This window comes from Orycteropus afer, unplaced genomic scaffold (assembly GCF_000298275.1).
Source record: "Orycteropus afer afer isolate SDZICR_OR568_19922 unplaced genomic scaffold, OryAfe1.0 scaffold00061, whole genome shotgun sequence".
Taxonomy (NCBI): Eukaryota; Metazoa; Chordata; class Mammalia; order Tubulidentata; family Orycteropodidae; genus Orycteropus; species Orycteropus afer.
Genome location: NW_006921648.1, coordinates 9076970 through 9092135, shown reverse-complemented (window position 1 = coordinate 9092135; position 15166 = coordinate 9076970). Strand labels below are relative to the sequence as shown.

At 49.2% G+C, this 15166-nt stretch overlaps 1 protein-coding gene across 1 annotated transcript in view; it reads left to right on the top strand.

The window, feature by feature from the left end:
- Window positions 1–14175, top strand: part of GRIN2A (glutamate ionotropic receptor NMDA type subunit 2A) — a 538812-nt gene extending 524637 nt beyond the window's left edge. Inside the window, exons 12-13 of the mRNA XM_007939726.1 lie at window positions 3696–3934; window positions 12376–14175. Coding sequence (XP_007937917.1) covers window positions 3696–3934; window positions 12376–14175 — 2039 coding nt within the window. The remainder of the gene's footprint in view (window positions 1–3695; window positions 3935–12375) is intronic.
- The last annotated feature ends 991 nt before the right edge of the window (window positions 14176–15166 follow it).

The following is a 15166-nucleotide window of genomic DNA, read 5'->3' as shown; positions in this document are numbered from 1 at the left end:
TGCATCAAATCTATTCTTTAGATGGTCTCTAAATTCAGGAAGGATATATTCAAGGTCATATTTTGGCTCTTGTGGACTTGTTTTAACTGTCTTTAACTTCAAGTTGAACTTACATATGAGCAGTTGATGGTCTGTTCCACATTCAGCTCCTGGCCTGGTTTTGGCTGAAGATATTGAGCTTTGCCATCTCCTTTTGCCACAGATGCAGTCAATCTGATTCCTGAATACTCCATCTGGTGAAGTCCACATGTATAGCCACCATTTGTGTTGTTGAAAAAAGATGTTTGCAATGAATAAGTTGTTAGCCTTGCAAAATTGTGTCATGTGATCTCCAGTGTTATTTCTATCACTAAGGCCAAATTTTCCAACTAGTAGTGATTCTTCCTTGTCTTCAGCTTTTGCATTCCAGTCACTAGTGGTAACCGACACATCTTAATTGCATGTTCAGTCCATTTCAGACTTCAGAAGTTGGTAAAAATGTTCAATTTCTTCATCTTTGGCTTTGGTGATTGGTGCATAAATTTGAATAATAAATAATAGTAGTATTACCTGGCCTTCCTTGTAGGCATATGGATATTATCCTATCACTGACAGCATTGTACTGTAGGACAGATCTTGAAACATTCCTTGTGATGATGAATGCCATGCCATTCCTCTTCAATTTGTCATTTCCAGTATAGTAGATCCTATGGTTGTATGATTGAAAATGCCCAAAACCAGTCCATTTCAGCTCACTAATGCCTAGGATATCAATCTTTATGCATTCTATTTCATTTTTAACAACTCCAACTTTCCTATATTCATACTTCATACATTCTATGTTCTGATTATTAATGGATGTTTGCAGCTATTTCTCCTCAGTTTAAGTCATTTCACGTCAGCAAATAGAGGTCCAGAAAGCTTTACTTTATCCATATCATTAAGATTCATTCTACTGTGATGAGGCAGCTCTTTCCTAGTTGTGTTTTGAGGGCCTTCAGACCTGAGGAGTTCATCTTCTGGCACTGTATTGGACAGTGTTTCAGGGCTATTCATAAATTTGCCCAGTAATGTATCAGACAGTGTTTCTCTGCTATTCATAAGGTTTTCCCTAGCCAATACTTTGAAAGGTGGATGGCCTTTTCCTTCTTCCTAGTGTGGCTCAGTCTGGAAGCTGCATTGGAACCTATCCACCATGTGCGAACCTGCAGGCATTTGAAACACTGGTGGCACGGCCTCCAGCCTCACAGCAACATGCAAGCCACCACAGTACGACAAACTGACAGACAAGTTAGTCTCCCTCAGCTGTTCCAAACCTCTCTGCCCGCCCCTTACCTGGAGCCGGCTGCCGTCGGCCCTGGCTTTCCCGCTTCCTGCCTTGGGTGGGTGTGCCGTCTCTCCCCTCACCTGGATCCGGCCACCATCGGCCCTGGAGATGGAGCTGGGAGAGAGCTTTTTACTGTTGGCATTGTAATCGGGGCCTTGAAACCAAATGTGCTTAAACTGTTGAGGGTAAAGCGAATCTGCTTTGTGAATTTGCACCCAAATCACAATAAATTAAAAAAATAATAATATATGCTGATTTTAACCAATGTAAGGACCCCCAGTGGTGCTGCACTTAAGTGTTGTGCTACTGACTGAAAGTTTGGTGGTTCGAATCCAACAGCTACTCCTTGGGAGAAAGATGTGGCAGTCTAATTCTGTAAAGATCTACAGCCTTGGATGTACTCTGTCCTAGTGGGTCCCTGTGAGTCGGAATTTATTTCATGGCAATGGTTTTGACTAAACATATAAAAAGAAACAACTGTGAAAGCAATAATTATAATTAGCCTCTTTAAAAGAGAATCACTGTAAACATCTGAAATGTTTCCTTTTTTTTTTTTTCTCTGCATGTCTCTTATTACATCTTAAGATTATATACCAAAAAACCAAACCCACAACCGTTGAATCAATTCTGACTTACAGTGACTCCCAAAGGGTTTCCAAGGCTATAAATCTTTACAAAGTAGATTGCCTCATCATCCTCCCACAGAGCAGATGGTGGGCTTGAGTTGACAGCCTTCTGGTTAACAGTGAAATGCCTTACCCACTGTCGCACAGACCACCCTTAAGATTATGTATGTGTGAGATACACACACACACACACACACACAGACACAGACAAATTGTAGCCATACATTTTATTTAGCATTATATGCATCTTCCTTGGTTTAGTTGGGGCTTTGCTTCTATAAAGATTGATGGCCTTGGTAACCCTTATGGGGCAGTTTTACTCTGTCCTCTAGGGGCGCTGTGAGTCGGAATTGACATTGATGGGTTTGGGTAGTTTTTATGTCCTTGATCTTCACTGTCCTTGAGGGATATATCTTAATGCCTGAATCATAGTCGAAATGCCATAGTTCAGAGAATTGCTAAGAAGTGTAATTGGTAGACGTTTAGATCAGAGAATTTCCCCCTAAATGGCACCTTGATAAAAAGAAATAATGCTAAGCATGTTTTTGTTTCCCCCCATTGAAAAATTCACTTGCTTCTTTAATTGCCTACTTAAGTGGGGGGTGTTGAGTTTGGCAAGGAGCCACTTAGACCCAGTGATGATATCTCTTTTCAATTCAGTCTTGCATCCTAAGTGCACTACTTGGGTGACTTTTTGAAGTAATCTTGGATGCTATAAAGGGGGGGGGAAGGTGGTACGAATCTGAGAGCTGCCATGTGCCAAAGGTGCCCTGGTGGCACAGTGCTTAAGCACTCAGCTGCTAACTGAAAGGCTGGCAGTCTGAACCCACTCAGTGGCTCCGAGGGAGAGAGACTTGGCAGTCTGCTTCCGTAAAGATCACAGCCTAGGCTCCCCTGTGGAGCAGTTCGGCTCTGTCTTGTGGGGTTGCTGTGAGTTGGAACGGACTCAGTGGTACCTAACAACAACAAAAACCATGTGCCAAGCACAGTGCTAGGCATTTCCTTCACAACAGTCCTACAATGGCTCCCGTTTGTTGAGGACATCCTCTGAGGCAGGGATTACACGTTTGTGATCCTAGTTGATCCTCATCCTGACTCCACGAGGGCTGTGTTACTAGTGTACCCATTTCACAGAAGGCTGACTGTGGCTCCCAGGCCACATGGCCAGGAAGTAATAAAGCTAGGATGAAAGTGCAAGTCTTTCCACCGTAGGTGCCAGTTTATCCCTGGGTCCCATTCTTGACTTGGGTGGGTGTCAGAGGCAGGAGTAGAGGAAAGGAGGGTGGGGGGAGTATAGTGACAATACCAGTGGCAGTAAAGCCAGGGATTCTGTTAAGATCCCTATGTACATTATCTCATTTCATCCTCACTGCAACTATATTAACCAGTGGCCACGTCAGAATTAACACACAGTAGCCCACATGTCTCAGAGTAGAACTGTGCTCTGTGGGGTTTTCAATGGAAGTGAATCACCAGGCCTTTCTTCCAGGGCATCTCTGGGTGGACTTGAACACCCAAACTTTCAGATCACAACTGAGCTCATTAACCATTTGCATCAGCCAGGGATGCTGTGGCTGTATCAGGTGGGCAATATTATCAGTATTAGCCTCGCGTAAGTGACCAGACGGGAGGCTAGAAGAACTTGAATCACACAGCTGTAAACGGAAGGTCAGGGTGCACCCACTTCTATCCAGACCTGCAGGCGTCTTCCCCAGTGTGCATGCCCTGGTCCTCACAGCCTGTGCCTGTTGTGTTCCGTTCAGGTGAGATGGAGGAGTTGGAGACGCTGTGGCTCACGGGGATCTGCCACAACGAGAAGAATGAGGTGATGAGCAGTCAGCTGGACATCGACAACATGGCGGGCGTCTTCTATATGCTGGCGGCCGCCATGGCCCTCAGCCTCATCACCTTCATCTGGGAGCACCTCTTCTACTGGAAACTGCGCTTCTGCTTCACGGGCGTGTGCTCCGACCGCCCTGGGCTGCTCTTCTCCATCAGCAGGGTCAGTACCCGTGACGTTTGCTTCCTCGGATGGCAGGCAGGTCCGGAGCAGCACGAGGCTTCCGGAGAAGCTGGGATTCTGAGACTTCTCAGTGGGGTCTTCCCATGCTCTCCTTACTCCCCAGCCCTTCTTGGCCTTCTCAGAAGGGCACTCTGACTTTGTCAGCTCAGAGTCAGGGGTGGCAAACCCAGATGACCGTGGAAGCTAGAAGGGGAATGAGAATAGGCAAAGCAGACTGGGCATGAGAAAAACAGCACAAGTGAGATGAGCAATGGCAACTGAATGTGGGTGCCCAAGGGAGGGAAGCGATAGGGAATGCTGGGGCCTATGACAAACTGCATCATGCTCATCATATCTATAGGGGGCAGTCATGCCCAGCCCCAGTTGAATTTTGCCTTTTGTGGGGAGAAAAACATGTATTGCCCTCAACTCAGATCTGACTCATAGCAACCCCTCCTTGGGTTTCTGAGGCAGTATCTCTACGGAAGTAGATTGCCTGGGCTTCCTTCCGAGGAGTGGCTGGTGGGTTTGAACTGCCAGCCTTCTGGTTAGCAGTCAAATGCCTTAGGCACTACACCCCCAGAGCTCCTATACATCCATACAGCTACCTATGTAGCATACATCTATATAGCTACCTAAAGAGCTCTGGGGACATAGTGCCTAAGGCATTTGACTGGGAATGGAAAGGCTGGTGGTTCAAACCCACCAGCCACTCTGCAGAAGCAAGACTGGGCAATCTACTTCTGTAGAGAGTTACTGCCTCAGAAACTCAATGGAGGGTCACTGTGAGTCGAAGTTGACTCCATGGCAGTGGGTTTGGTTTTTTGGGGATATATATATATATATATATATATATATATATTTGTTGTTGTTGTTATGTGCTGTCGAGTCGGACCTGACTCATGGCGACCCCTCCTTGGGTTTCCGAGGCAGTATTGCTACAGAAGTAGATAGCTGTCTATGTATCATAGCGCCTAAGACATTTGACTGCTAAGCAGAAGGCTAGCGGTTCAAACCCACCAGCCAATCCTCGGAAGGAAGACTGGGTAATCTACTTCCATAGTGATACTGCCTCAGAAACTCGAGGAGGGGTTGCTGTGAGTCAGAACCAACTCGACAGCAGTGGGTTTGGCTTTTTGGTGTATATCGTACAGGTAAAGTAGAAGATCAGTGAGAAAGGGGAAGACCCTCAATGAGATGGATTGACACGGTGGCTGCAGCCTGTCTCAAGTGTAGCAAGGATCATGAGGATGGCACAAGACCGGGCAGTGTTTTGTTCTGTTGTACGTAGGGTAGCTGAGTTGGAATTGACTCAACGGCACCTAACAACAACAGCATGCCTCTCTGTCTGTCTGTCTATCTTCCTGTCCATCTTCTGTCTGCTTACCTATCTACCTCCCTTCCTACCTATCACCTGTCTGTCCATCTCTTTACCCATCTCCTCTATTTGCCAACCTGATATTTTCTCATTCCGAAAGAACTTAAAAAATCAGTATTTGAAACATGGTGAAAGACTTTTGTTAAAAACAGTTGATCCTATCTGCTGTTTGCTGAGCAAAGGAGATAATCTCTTTAAAAGAAATCTGTGCATTCTTTGCATTTGGTCATTTCAAGAACTTTGGAGCTTGAGGAGGTCCACGCTAGCTTAGCGAGGAGGGTTTACTTTCTCGTTCGGTTGCACTCCAAAATTGGGTTCTGTGCAAATGCGTATTTCCTAATTAGCTTGATGGCATCTGAAGACGTAGATCACTTAAAAATAACAGTGTGCTTGTGTAGAGCCAGGTACTACGCCAACTTAAACTGCTTCTCCCAGCCATTTCCTCAAGGCTTTTCATATCTCATGATTATGGAGTTATCGAGAACACACACACCATTGTGATACTTGTGAATCCCGCTTGTTTTTTGTACACGTGTTTCCACCTCTGAGCCACCATTAAGGAAGCCACGTTGATAGGGTCACCATAATGAGAAGTGAACTAAAGTCTTCTCTCCCTTCCAAGTGTCTTAAGAGGCGGAGTGGAGGGGGACCAGGCAGCATGAGGCCAGGTGTTGGTATCCTGTTGGTCACAGGCTGGAATTTGAACCTTAGAACCTGCTCCCGCACTTCCTGCCCCTACCATGGGAGCAGTGCAGAGACCTGTAGGGCTCCTTGGAAACTCCCAGTCACCGTCACTCCCAGGTCCTGCAAGGCTGCAGGGGCCCTGCTTCCTCACTGACCCTCCCACTCCTCAGCTAATACTTGGCTTGTGAAACAAGTTCAGCCAGTGCTCGGGGTAGCGCAGAGGGTTCCTAGCCAAAATCTTGATGGTTGGAACCCACCCAGAGGCACTTTGGAGAACAGGTCCAGCAATCTGCTTCCAAAAGGTCATAGCCTTGACAACCCTGGAGAGCAGTTGTACTCTGCACACATGGGGTCGCCATGGGTCACAGCCAGCTCAATGGCAAGTCCCAACAACCACCTAACTTGTCCTCCAAGATACGCATCCAATGTGGAAGGAAGAGTGTCATCTGACATGGCTGAGTGGGAAGGTCTCATGCTCACTGACGCTTTCCTGCCTCTCTTTCCAATATTAGTGGGAACTCAGAGAGGAGCCGCACTGAGGCTGTGTACAGCAGGGTTCCACGTTACTAAAAATGCCCTTCCGTTCTGGGCAAGGGCTGAACACGCCTCTTGCCTCTCACACTTGCCTTGTGCATGCACCCTGACACACACACACACACACACCATCTTACACACACACACAACAGAGGTACATACAGAAGCTAGTGTTCCATTGTGTAAACACAGTCATCTGTAATAAAACCTGCAGTGGGGAATCGTCGAGGATAACGGCAAGGAACCAGCTTGCCACAAACCCAAGATCAACACAGCTGCCCCATGCACGGTGCCTAGTGGGTGTGTGGGGGCCTGGGCAGGTGTGTTTCCTTGGCCAGCGCATCTCACAGCATCCTTGAGGTTGTAAGATCGCACCCATCCTCTGCATGGAGACAGCGAGGCCAGGAAGGCTAAAATGGAACCCATTATGGCTTCACCTCATGTTTCCTGAAAACATCAGGATTCTTCTCACTCCAGCCATCGTACTGGGAGAGAGGAAACTTAGTTTATGCGAATGCGGCTTGCATGCTTTCATCAGCTTCAGAGTGTGGACTCCTTTCTACGGGGTGTTGATCTAGGGAGCCCAGAACTCCTTCTGAACGTATATTCAGCATCCAGCCAACAGGCTTGAAACTGCTACCAGTGAGCACACACAGCCCTCCTTGGGGCCCAGTGCCCCGTGAGAAGCTCCCAGATAACGCACCACAAACTCACGCCTGAGATATCTGTGTTCCTGGCGCTGTCCAGGGAGAAGGCCAGAGCTCAGCGAAGGAATTTGTTTAGCACCAGAACCAAACTTCTCCTGGGACTTTGGCTTTTGTCTTTTAAGGCTCACAGAACTGCACCCTCCCGCCTCAGGGATGTTCACAGAACGGCACCCTCCCGTCTCTGCGATGCTCACAGAACTGCACCCTCCCGCCTCAGGGATGTTCACAGAACGGCACCCTCCCGTCTCTGCGATGCTCACAGAACTGCACCCTCCTGTCTCTGCGATGCTCACAGAACTGCACCCTCCCGTCTCTGGGATGCTCTTCACTCTTATCTCTCCTCCAGAATACATTCACTCCCATTTAGAAAAAAAATATATTCGCTGTCAGCAGCAAAAGGAACTGCCTCGCTTGTCTCCTAAGACATGAGGGATGAGATGCATAGCAGAGGCAAGGCGAGGGATATGGAAACCCTGGCAGCCTTCCCAGACGATGAGACGAAGGGAGCCTGGAGACAGAGTGAAAGAAGAGCCTTGGCTAGCTGGCCCCTGAACCAATAGGAGTCAGACATTCTGGGGGTCAGGCCCAAGTTCCAAGGGACCCAGGGGGACAGGAGAGCCCATACCCCACTAGGAATGCTCTGGGAGCATTGGGGGAGCACTGGGCAAACTGTAGCCACGTGTTGATTCATCAGAGCTGGCTTTATCTGCCCTCTGCGTCCACTGTAGAGCCAGGCAGGCATCTGATCTCCACAACCCACAGAAAGCAGCTGGAATCTGGGAATAGTGGAGAGGAGGGAAGAAAGGGAGACCTCTGCAGGGAAGACAGAAGCTGGAACCCATTGACGTGGCTCGCGGACTAGGGCTGGGCTGCTCATCTAACCAGGGCCCAGCCTGGCTTTCCAGAATGGGTCTTCCGTGGTAAAAGCAAGCCCGGTTCTGCGGCTCTAACAAAATGGTACCGTGTGCTCGTGCTGTTTTGAAAGGAGAAAGGTGAGATGACAAGAAGAGCCCGCTAGGGATCAAACGTATGGTGGTGGTGTGTGCCATCCGGTCAATTCCTGCTCACAGCGCCCCTAGAGGGCAGAGTAGAACCGCCCCACAGGGTTTCCGAGTCTGTCAATCTTTACAGGAGAGAAGCCCAAACAATCTTACTGCCATGGAGTCAATTCTGGCTCACAGCGCCCCTAGAGGACAGAGTGGAACTGCCTCACAGGGTTTCCAAGTATTTATGGAAGCAGATTGCCTCATCTTCCTCCAGCTGAGTGGCTGTGGATTTGAACTGCCAACCTTTTTTAGTTAGCAGCTGAGCACTTTTCTGTTGCACCACATTTTTTGAGCACCTACAATGCCAGGTGCTGGGTTTTTTGTTTGTTTGTTTGTTTATACTATTGTATCTTGCCCTTGTACCCACCTTCAGTGGAGTGATTCCCATCCTACAGCAGTGGAAATCCAGGCTCAGTAGATGCAGTGGCTTCTCCGAGGCCCCAGAGCTGAGGACTGCACAGAGGCCAGGGTGCCCGGTGGCCACTAGGACTCACAGCCAGTGCAACCCAGACTCCTGCCTCCTCCCCTTGGTCTCATTGGCAGTGGCCCCTCTAGAAGGTGGGCCAGCTTGGTTACAGAATGCTGTCACCAAAACTTGGGCACATCATTGTGGCTTCTTTCTGTGGCCTCACCAGGCAGACCAGCACCTGGGCACTAACTGCCTTAGCTGTGTCCTATTTGTCCCGGAGGTACCAGGAATGAGACAGTGGTAAGCAGTCATCCTCCCATTTCCTGAAGAACTCGGCCCCCACTTTTTCCATGAGCTTTTCTCCATCTCACCCATCTCTGCAGGCAGGCACAGTGCTCTGAGGTCGCAGGGTTGAGGGACGTTCCTAGAGTCCTCAGGGCATGGAGAAGGGAGATAATTAAAATAAAATGGAAAATTTAAGGGAAAAAAGAAATTTAACTACCACTTTCATAATATTAGTAGCTCTGGTGGCATAGTGCCTAAGGCATTTGACTGCTAACCAGAAGGCTGGCAGTTCAAACCCACCAGCCACTCCTCGAAAGGAAGGTTGGGCAAGCTACTTCCGTAGTGATATCGCCTTGGAAACCCAAGGAAGGGTCACTAAGGGTCAGATCCGACTCCATGGCAGTGAGTTGGATTTCTTTCTGTTTCCATAATATCAACAACAGAAAGAAAAGCCACCAACCTTGGCAGTTGCAGGTGTATAAGAAGCTCAGTGGTTTTTACCTAGAATGGCAGGGTCCCTCTGTCATTGTTAGGGGGCTGTCAAGTCCATCCCAACTTACAGCAACCCCATGTGACAGACTAGAACTGCCCCATAGGGTTTCCTAGTCTGTCATCTTCATGGAAAGAAGCCCTGATGATGCTGCGGTCAAGTGCTTGGCTGCTAACTGGAAGGTCAGCAGTTGGAAACCACCAGCCACACTGCAGGAGAAAGACGAGGCTGGCTTCTTCTGTAAAGATTTACAGCCTTGGGAACCCCATGGGGCAGTTCTGCTCTGCCGGAGTTGACTTGATGACAACAGGTTTGTTTTGTGGGGTTAATATTTATGAGAGCAGATTGCCAGATCTTTCTCTTGCAAAGCCATTGGGTAGGTTCGAACCACTAACGTTCCAGTTAGCAGCTGAACGCTTAGCCATTGCACCACCCTGGCCCCCTCAGTTCCCCTCTAGATCAGCGTATGAGGCTATAGGAGTGTGAGACTGGGTGGAAGAGCAAGGCTTAACATGAAGGGTTAGGAAGCTCTGGAATCCGCGCCACATGGACTTGCTTTCCAGACCACAGCCTGGATGCTCCACGGGCGCCATTGCTGGTGTTAGGAGGCGTTGCTGTGGCAGGAGAACAGCCAGCCGCAGGGACACAGAGGAGGTGGCTAAAGACCCAGCACAGGAAGGAGGAAAGGGGCCTGTAGAGCACCTTCACCACTCAGCCCAGGGTGTGAGCGTCAGAGAAAGAGATGCTCCAATTCTCTGTTGTGGAGACAGAAAAATACAGCAGAGCAATGGGACCGACACTGTCACAGTTCCGCAAGCCTCTGTGTGGGTGAAAGCTCATCCCCACCATGGGGACAGACGGGGCCGCCATTACCAGAGGCCACAGTTAATCCCAGGTGGGTTCCACCCCGTTACGCCAAGGTTGGCAGCAGCGTCCACTTTACCAACCCCTTGTGGGGCTGGCTCCCTGTCCATCCTGAGGGGTCCGGCCGAATTCTACAGCCTTTGCCTGATTGTCTTCCTTTTGAGGGAGCCCACAGCTCCCGGGGTGGTGGGTCCCATCACCTCGCCAGTGGGGAGTGAACCAAGTCCTCTTTCCTTGGTTGCACACAAAGTTACTTTTTAAAAATTCTTTTTTTTTTTTCCTACTTATTATTATTATTATTATTATTATGGTGGTGAAAACATACAGCAGCTCATGAGATCTCAACAGTAATGCTGGAGCTTGGGAGACACTTCTCAATCTGAGGGAAAATGTGTTTTAACCCAGCAGCCTATACCGAGCCAACCAACCAAATGTAAGCATGGATCAAAGACATTTTAAGACATGTAAATTCTCAAAAATAAGTAATCTCCCGTGGACCCTAGGCATAAAGACATTTTCTAGGGAAAGGGTATGGTCAGATAATCACTGCTAGACAGGATACAAAGGAGTGTTTGGTTAAAGGTCAACACATGACTGACAGATGCCAGTGGACTGGAATGGGTACACAAAGACCCCCTCAGTACCAGTCTCGAGACTGTTAAATTTCCTAAGAAAATTGCTTACGTATTAAAAACAACAGCCGCCTACACCAGCTCGACAGTTTCTGCCTGTCCAACTCAGTGACATTGATTGCGTTCTTAAGATTGTGCAAAACACTTGTTAAGTAAAAGGAAAGTCAGCAATTGCTTTTCAGACAGGAAGAAGGTTGGGGAAGGGAAGGGTATCAAGAGACCTGAAGATGAAGATGCTTAGTGTGGAGACACATGGGGGTCTGCAAGCCATTCAGTTCCTGGATTGAGTTAAATGTACCACCACCGAGTCATCAGACTCTGCACTCTTCGTGGTAACTAGGACCGATTTCTAATTATGTGGATCAAACGAACACACACAAAGAATCTGTCAAGTTGGGTAAGTGAAGAGTCCAGGTGGTCGCTCCTGGGATTCAAACCCTGTCTCTCTCTGTCCTGCTGACTTCACTCTCAGGCTGGGTCCCCACATGGTGGCAGCCCTTCTTTATGTCCCAGCGTCTGTATCTGCTGTTGTTAGGTGCCATCAGGTGGGTTCCGATTCATGGCAACCCCATGTGCGACAGAACGGAACACTGCCCAGACCTGTGCCGTCTTCACAGGCATCGCAGCCACTGTGTCAGTCATCTCATTGAGGGTCTTGCCCTTTTCCGCCGGCCCTCTACTTTACCACATGTGATGTCCTTCTCCAGGGACTGGTGCCTCCTGAGAACACGTCCAAAGTATGTAGGACGAAGTCTCACCATCCTCACTTCTAAGGAGCATTCTGGCTTCTTCCGAGGCAGATCTGTTTGTCCCTATCTCTCCCCGCCACCCAAAAAAAAAAAAAGTCTGATTGCACATGCAGGGATTTCATGCCTACTTTTAGACTGATCAGTGTGTCCAGGGGGAGGGAGTTTTTGATTGGCCAGCTTGTGTCCTATCCCCTGATGGATAGCTTCAACTCACAGGTTGGGGTAATTCCTGAATTAACTCTGACTTAGTAAATGTTTGCTAGTCAGTGGTTAACTCTGGCATCCAAACTGCAAAGATGACACTGGGAGACTTGAATGAAAACATAGATTAGTGACGTGGGTGCTGGGAGGGCCAACTGCACGGCCTTACCTGACAGTTCAGGGGCTCCAGAACCTTACAGTTGTGTGAGCATTGGTGGCTGTCGTTTCTCACACACAGTGTGTGATTCTTTGCAAGGGTCAGCCAGAGAGATAAGCCTGATGCTTTGCAACTTGTCTCGCAGATGCAAGAAACATTATCAGGATTCAGATTGGGTTGCACTGTTCCCCCAGGGCTCTTGAAAGAAGTTAACGTCTCACCTTTGCAGGTCAAGTTCAGGTGTGTAGTGGTTTCATGCTTGCTGCTGCTGCTGCTGACTGTGTTTTGTGTTGACTCCCCCACAGGGCATTTACAGCTGCATTCACGGGGTCCACATTGAAGAAAAGAAGAAGTCACCAGACTTCAATCTGACCGGCTCCCAGAGCAATATGTTAAAACTCCTCCGGTCAGCCAAAAACATTTCCAACATGTCCAACATGAACTCCTCAAGAATGGATTCACCCAAGAGAGCTGCCGACTTCATCCAAAGAGGGTCCCTCATCATGGATATGGTTTCAGATAAGGGGAACTTGATATACTCGGACAACAGGTCCTTCCAGGGGAAAGACAGCATTTTTGGGGACAACATGAATGAACTCCAGACATTTGTGGCCAGCAGGCACAAGGATAACCTCAATAACTATGTGTTCCAGGGCCAACACCCTCTAACCCTCAACGAGTCCAACCCCAACACGGTGGAGGTGGCCGTGAGCACAGAGTCCAAGGGGAACTCAAGACCCCGGCAGCTTTGGAAGAAATCCATGGAGTCTCTACGGCAGGATTCGCTGAGCCAAAACCCAGTCTCCCAGAGGGAGGAGGGGGCTGTGGAGAACAGGACACACTCCCTGAAGAGTCCCCGGTACCTTCCGGAAGAGGTGGCTCACTCAGACATTTCAGAAACTTCGAGTCGGGCCACGTGCCACAGGGAACCCGACAACAATAAAAACCACAAGACCAAGGACAACTTCAAAAGGTCAATGGCCTCCAAATACCCCAAGGACTGTGGCGAGGTAGACCGTACCTACATGAAAACCAAAGCGAGCTCCCCCAGGGACAAGATCTACACGATTGACGGGGAGAAGGAGCCCAGTTTCCACTTGGACCCTCCCCAGTTCATTGAAAACGTGGCCCTTTCCGAGAACGTGGACTTTCCAGAGGCCTACCAGGACCACAAGGAGAACTTCCGCAAGGGGGACTCCACGCTACCGATGAACAGGAACCCCCTCCACAATGAGGATGGGCCCCCCAACAATGACCAGTACAAACTCTACTCCAAGCACTTTACCTTGAAAGACAAGAGCTCCCCTTGCAGCGAGGGGAGTGACCGGTACCGGCAGACCTCCACGCACTGCAGGAGCTGCCTCTCCAACCTGCCCACCTACTCGGGCCACTTCACCACGAGGTCCCCATTCAAGTGTGACGCCTGCCTGAGGATGGGGAACCTGTACGACATCGATGAAGACCAGATGCTCCAGGACACAGGTAACCCCGTCACCCAGGAGGAGGTCTACCAGCGGGACTGGGCACAGAACAACGCCCTCCAGTTCCAAAAGAACAAGCTGAGGATTAGCCGTCAGCATTCCTACGATAACATCCTGGACAAGCCCAGGGAGCTAGACCTCAGCAGGCCCTCCCGGAGCACAAGCCTCAAGGACCGGGAACAGTTCCTGGAGGGAAATTTGTACGGGAGCCTGTTCAGTGTCCCGTCCAGCAAACTCACGGGGAATAAGAGCTCTCTTTTCCCCCGGGGTCTGGAGGACAGTAAGAGGAGCAAGTCTCTCTTGCCAGACCACTCTTCCGACAATCCTTTCCTCCACTCCCACGGGGACAACCAACGCTTAGTCATTGGCAGATGCCCCTCGGACCCTTACAGACACTCGCTGCCCTCCCAGGCAATGAATGACAGCTACCTTCGGTCGTCCTTGAGGTCCACGGCCTCATACTGCTCCAGGGACAGTCGGGCCCCCAGCGATGTGTATATCCCAGGGCATGTTATGCCTTACGCTGCAAATAAGAGTAACATGTACTCTACCCCCAGGGTTTTAAATTCCTGCAGCAATAGACGCGTGTATAAGAAAATGCCTAGTATCGAATCCGATGTTTAAAATCTTCCATTGATGTTTTATCTATAGGGAAACATACACAGTCACCAACGTTCTGGAGGGCAAAAGTTGGATGTCCAATAGCGCCCTGCAAAGATGAAGAGGATATAGGGAGGTATTTTGTTGTTGTTGTTGGCTTTTTTGCACATGGCTCCATGCCATAGTCTTCCAGTCCAGGAATCTCGTGAGGTGTGTGCTGAGCGTGGTGGACACAAGCTAGGCAACCGTAGAACAAAAAAAAGGGGGTGGGGCCAAGTCTCCTGGACAAAGCCACTGGTGTGTTGGCGGGGCTACTACATTGGCCGCCAGTGGTGATGGTATGATTCCCTATGCTCCATATTCCATTACGGTCATTCCACCATGTAATTTCCTCATCAGAAACGCCTCGCAGTTTCTCTACTACAGAATAAGCAGTATGGTATGCATGCAAACTTGACACAGACAAAAACAAAGCAGTTAAGAATGCGTCTGCACTGTAGTGAGATTGACACGTGCAAGAGATCAGGAAGCCTGGCTCGAGACAGTTCCTGCTTTCTCCTTATGCCTTCCATCACACCCCAACCCCAGGCGCCTCCAGGCTCCCCCCAAGGACTAGCCCATCAGTGTGTTAGCGGTACCCATGCTGCTCTTGTTAGAGTCTATCCCCAAGACCTGTCTGGAGGACGAGGCCAGAGGGACCCTCAGGGGGAGAGCCAAAGGAATCTCTTTGGATGTCAGTGTGTGTGTTTCACAGACTCGGATCTCACCCTCAGCTTCAATGGTCTTTTCCACAGCTGCACAAGCTAGCACATTCTTGTCCTCGATGTCTGTGTGTGGATCTGCTGTCCCTGACAGTGGCTGTTGTAGATTGCCCCGAAGACTCCTGTGTAAGTAAGCTTGCGTCTCCCCTACTGGTGATGACTCAGGGTTGTATAGTATCTGTTGCCCCTTCCCTCCCAGAGTAACCATCACTCCCCCAGTCCCCGAACAGCCATGGTGGTGTCTAATTAACTGT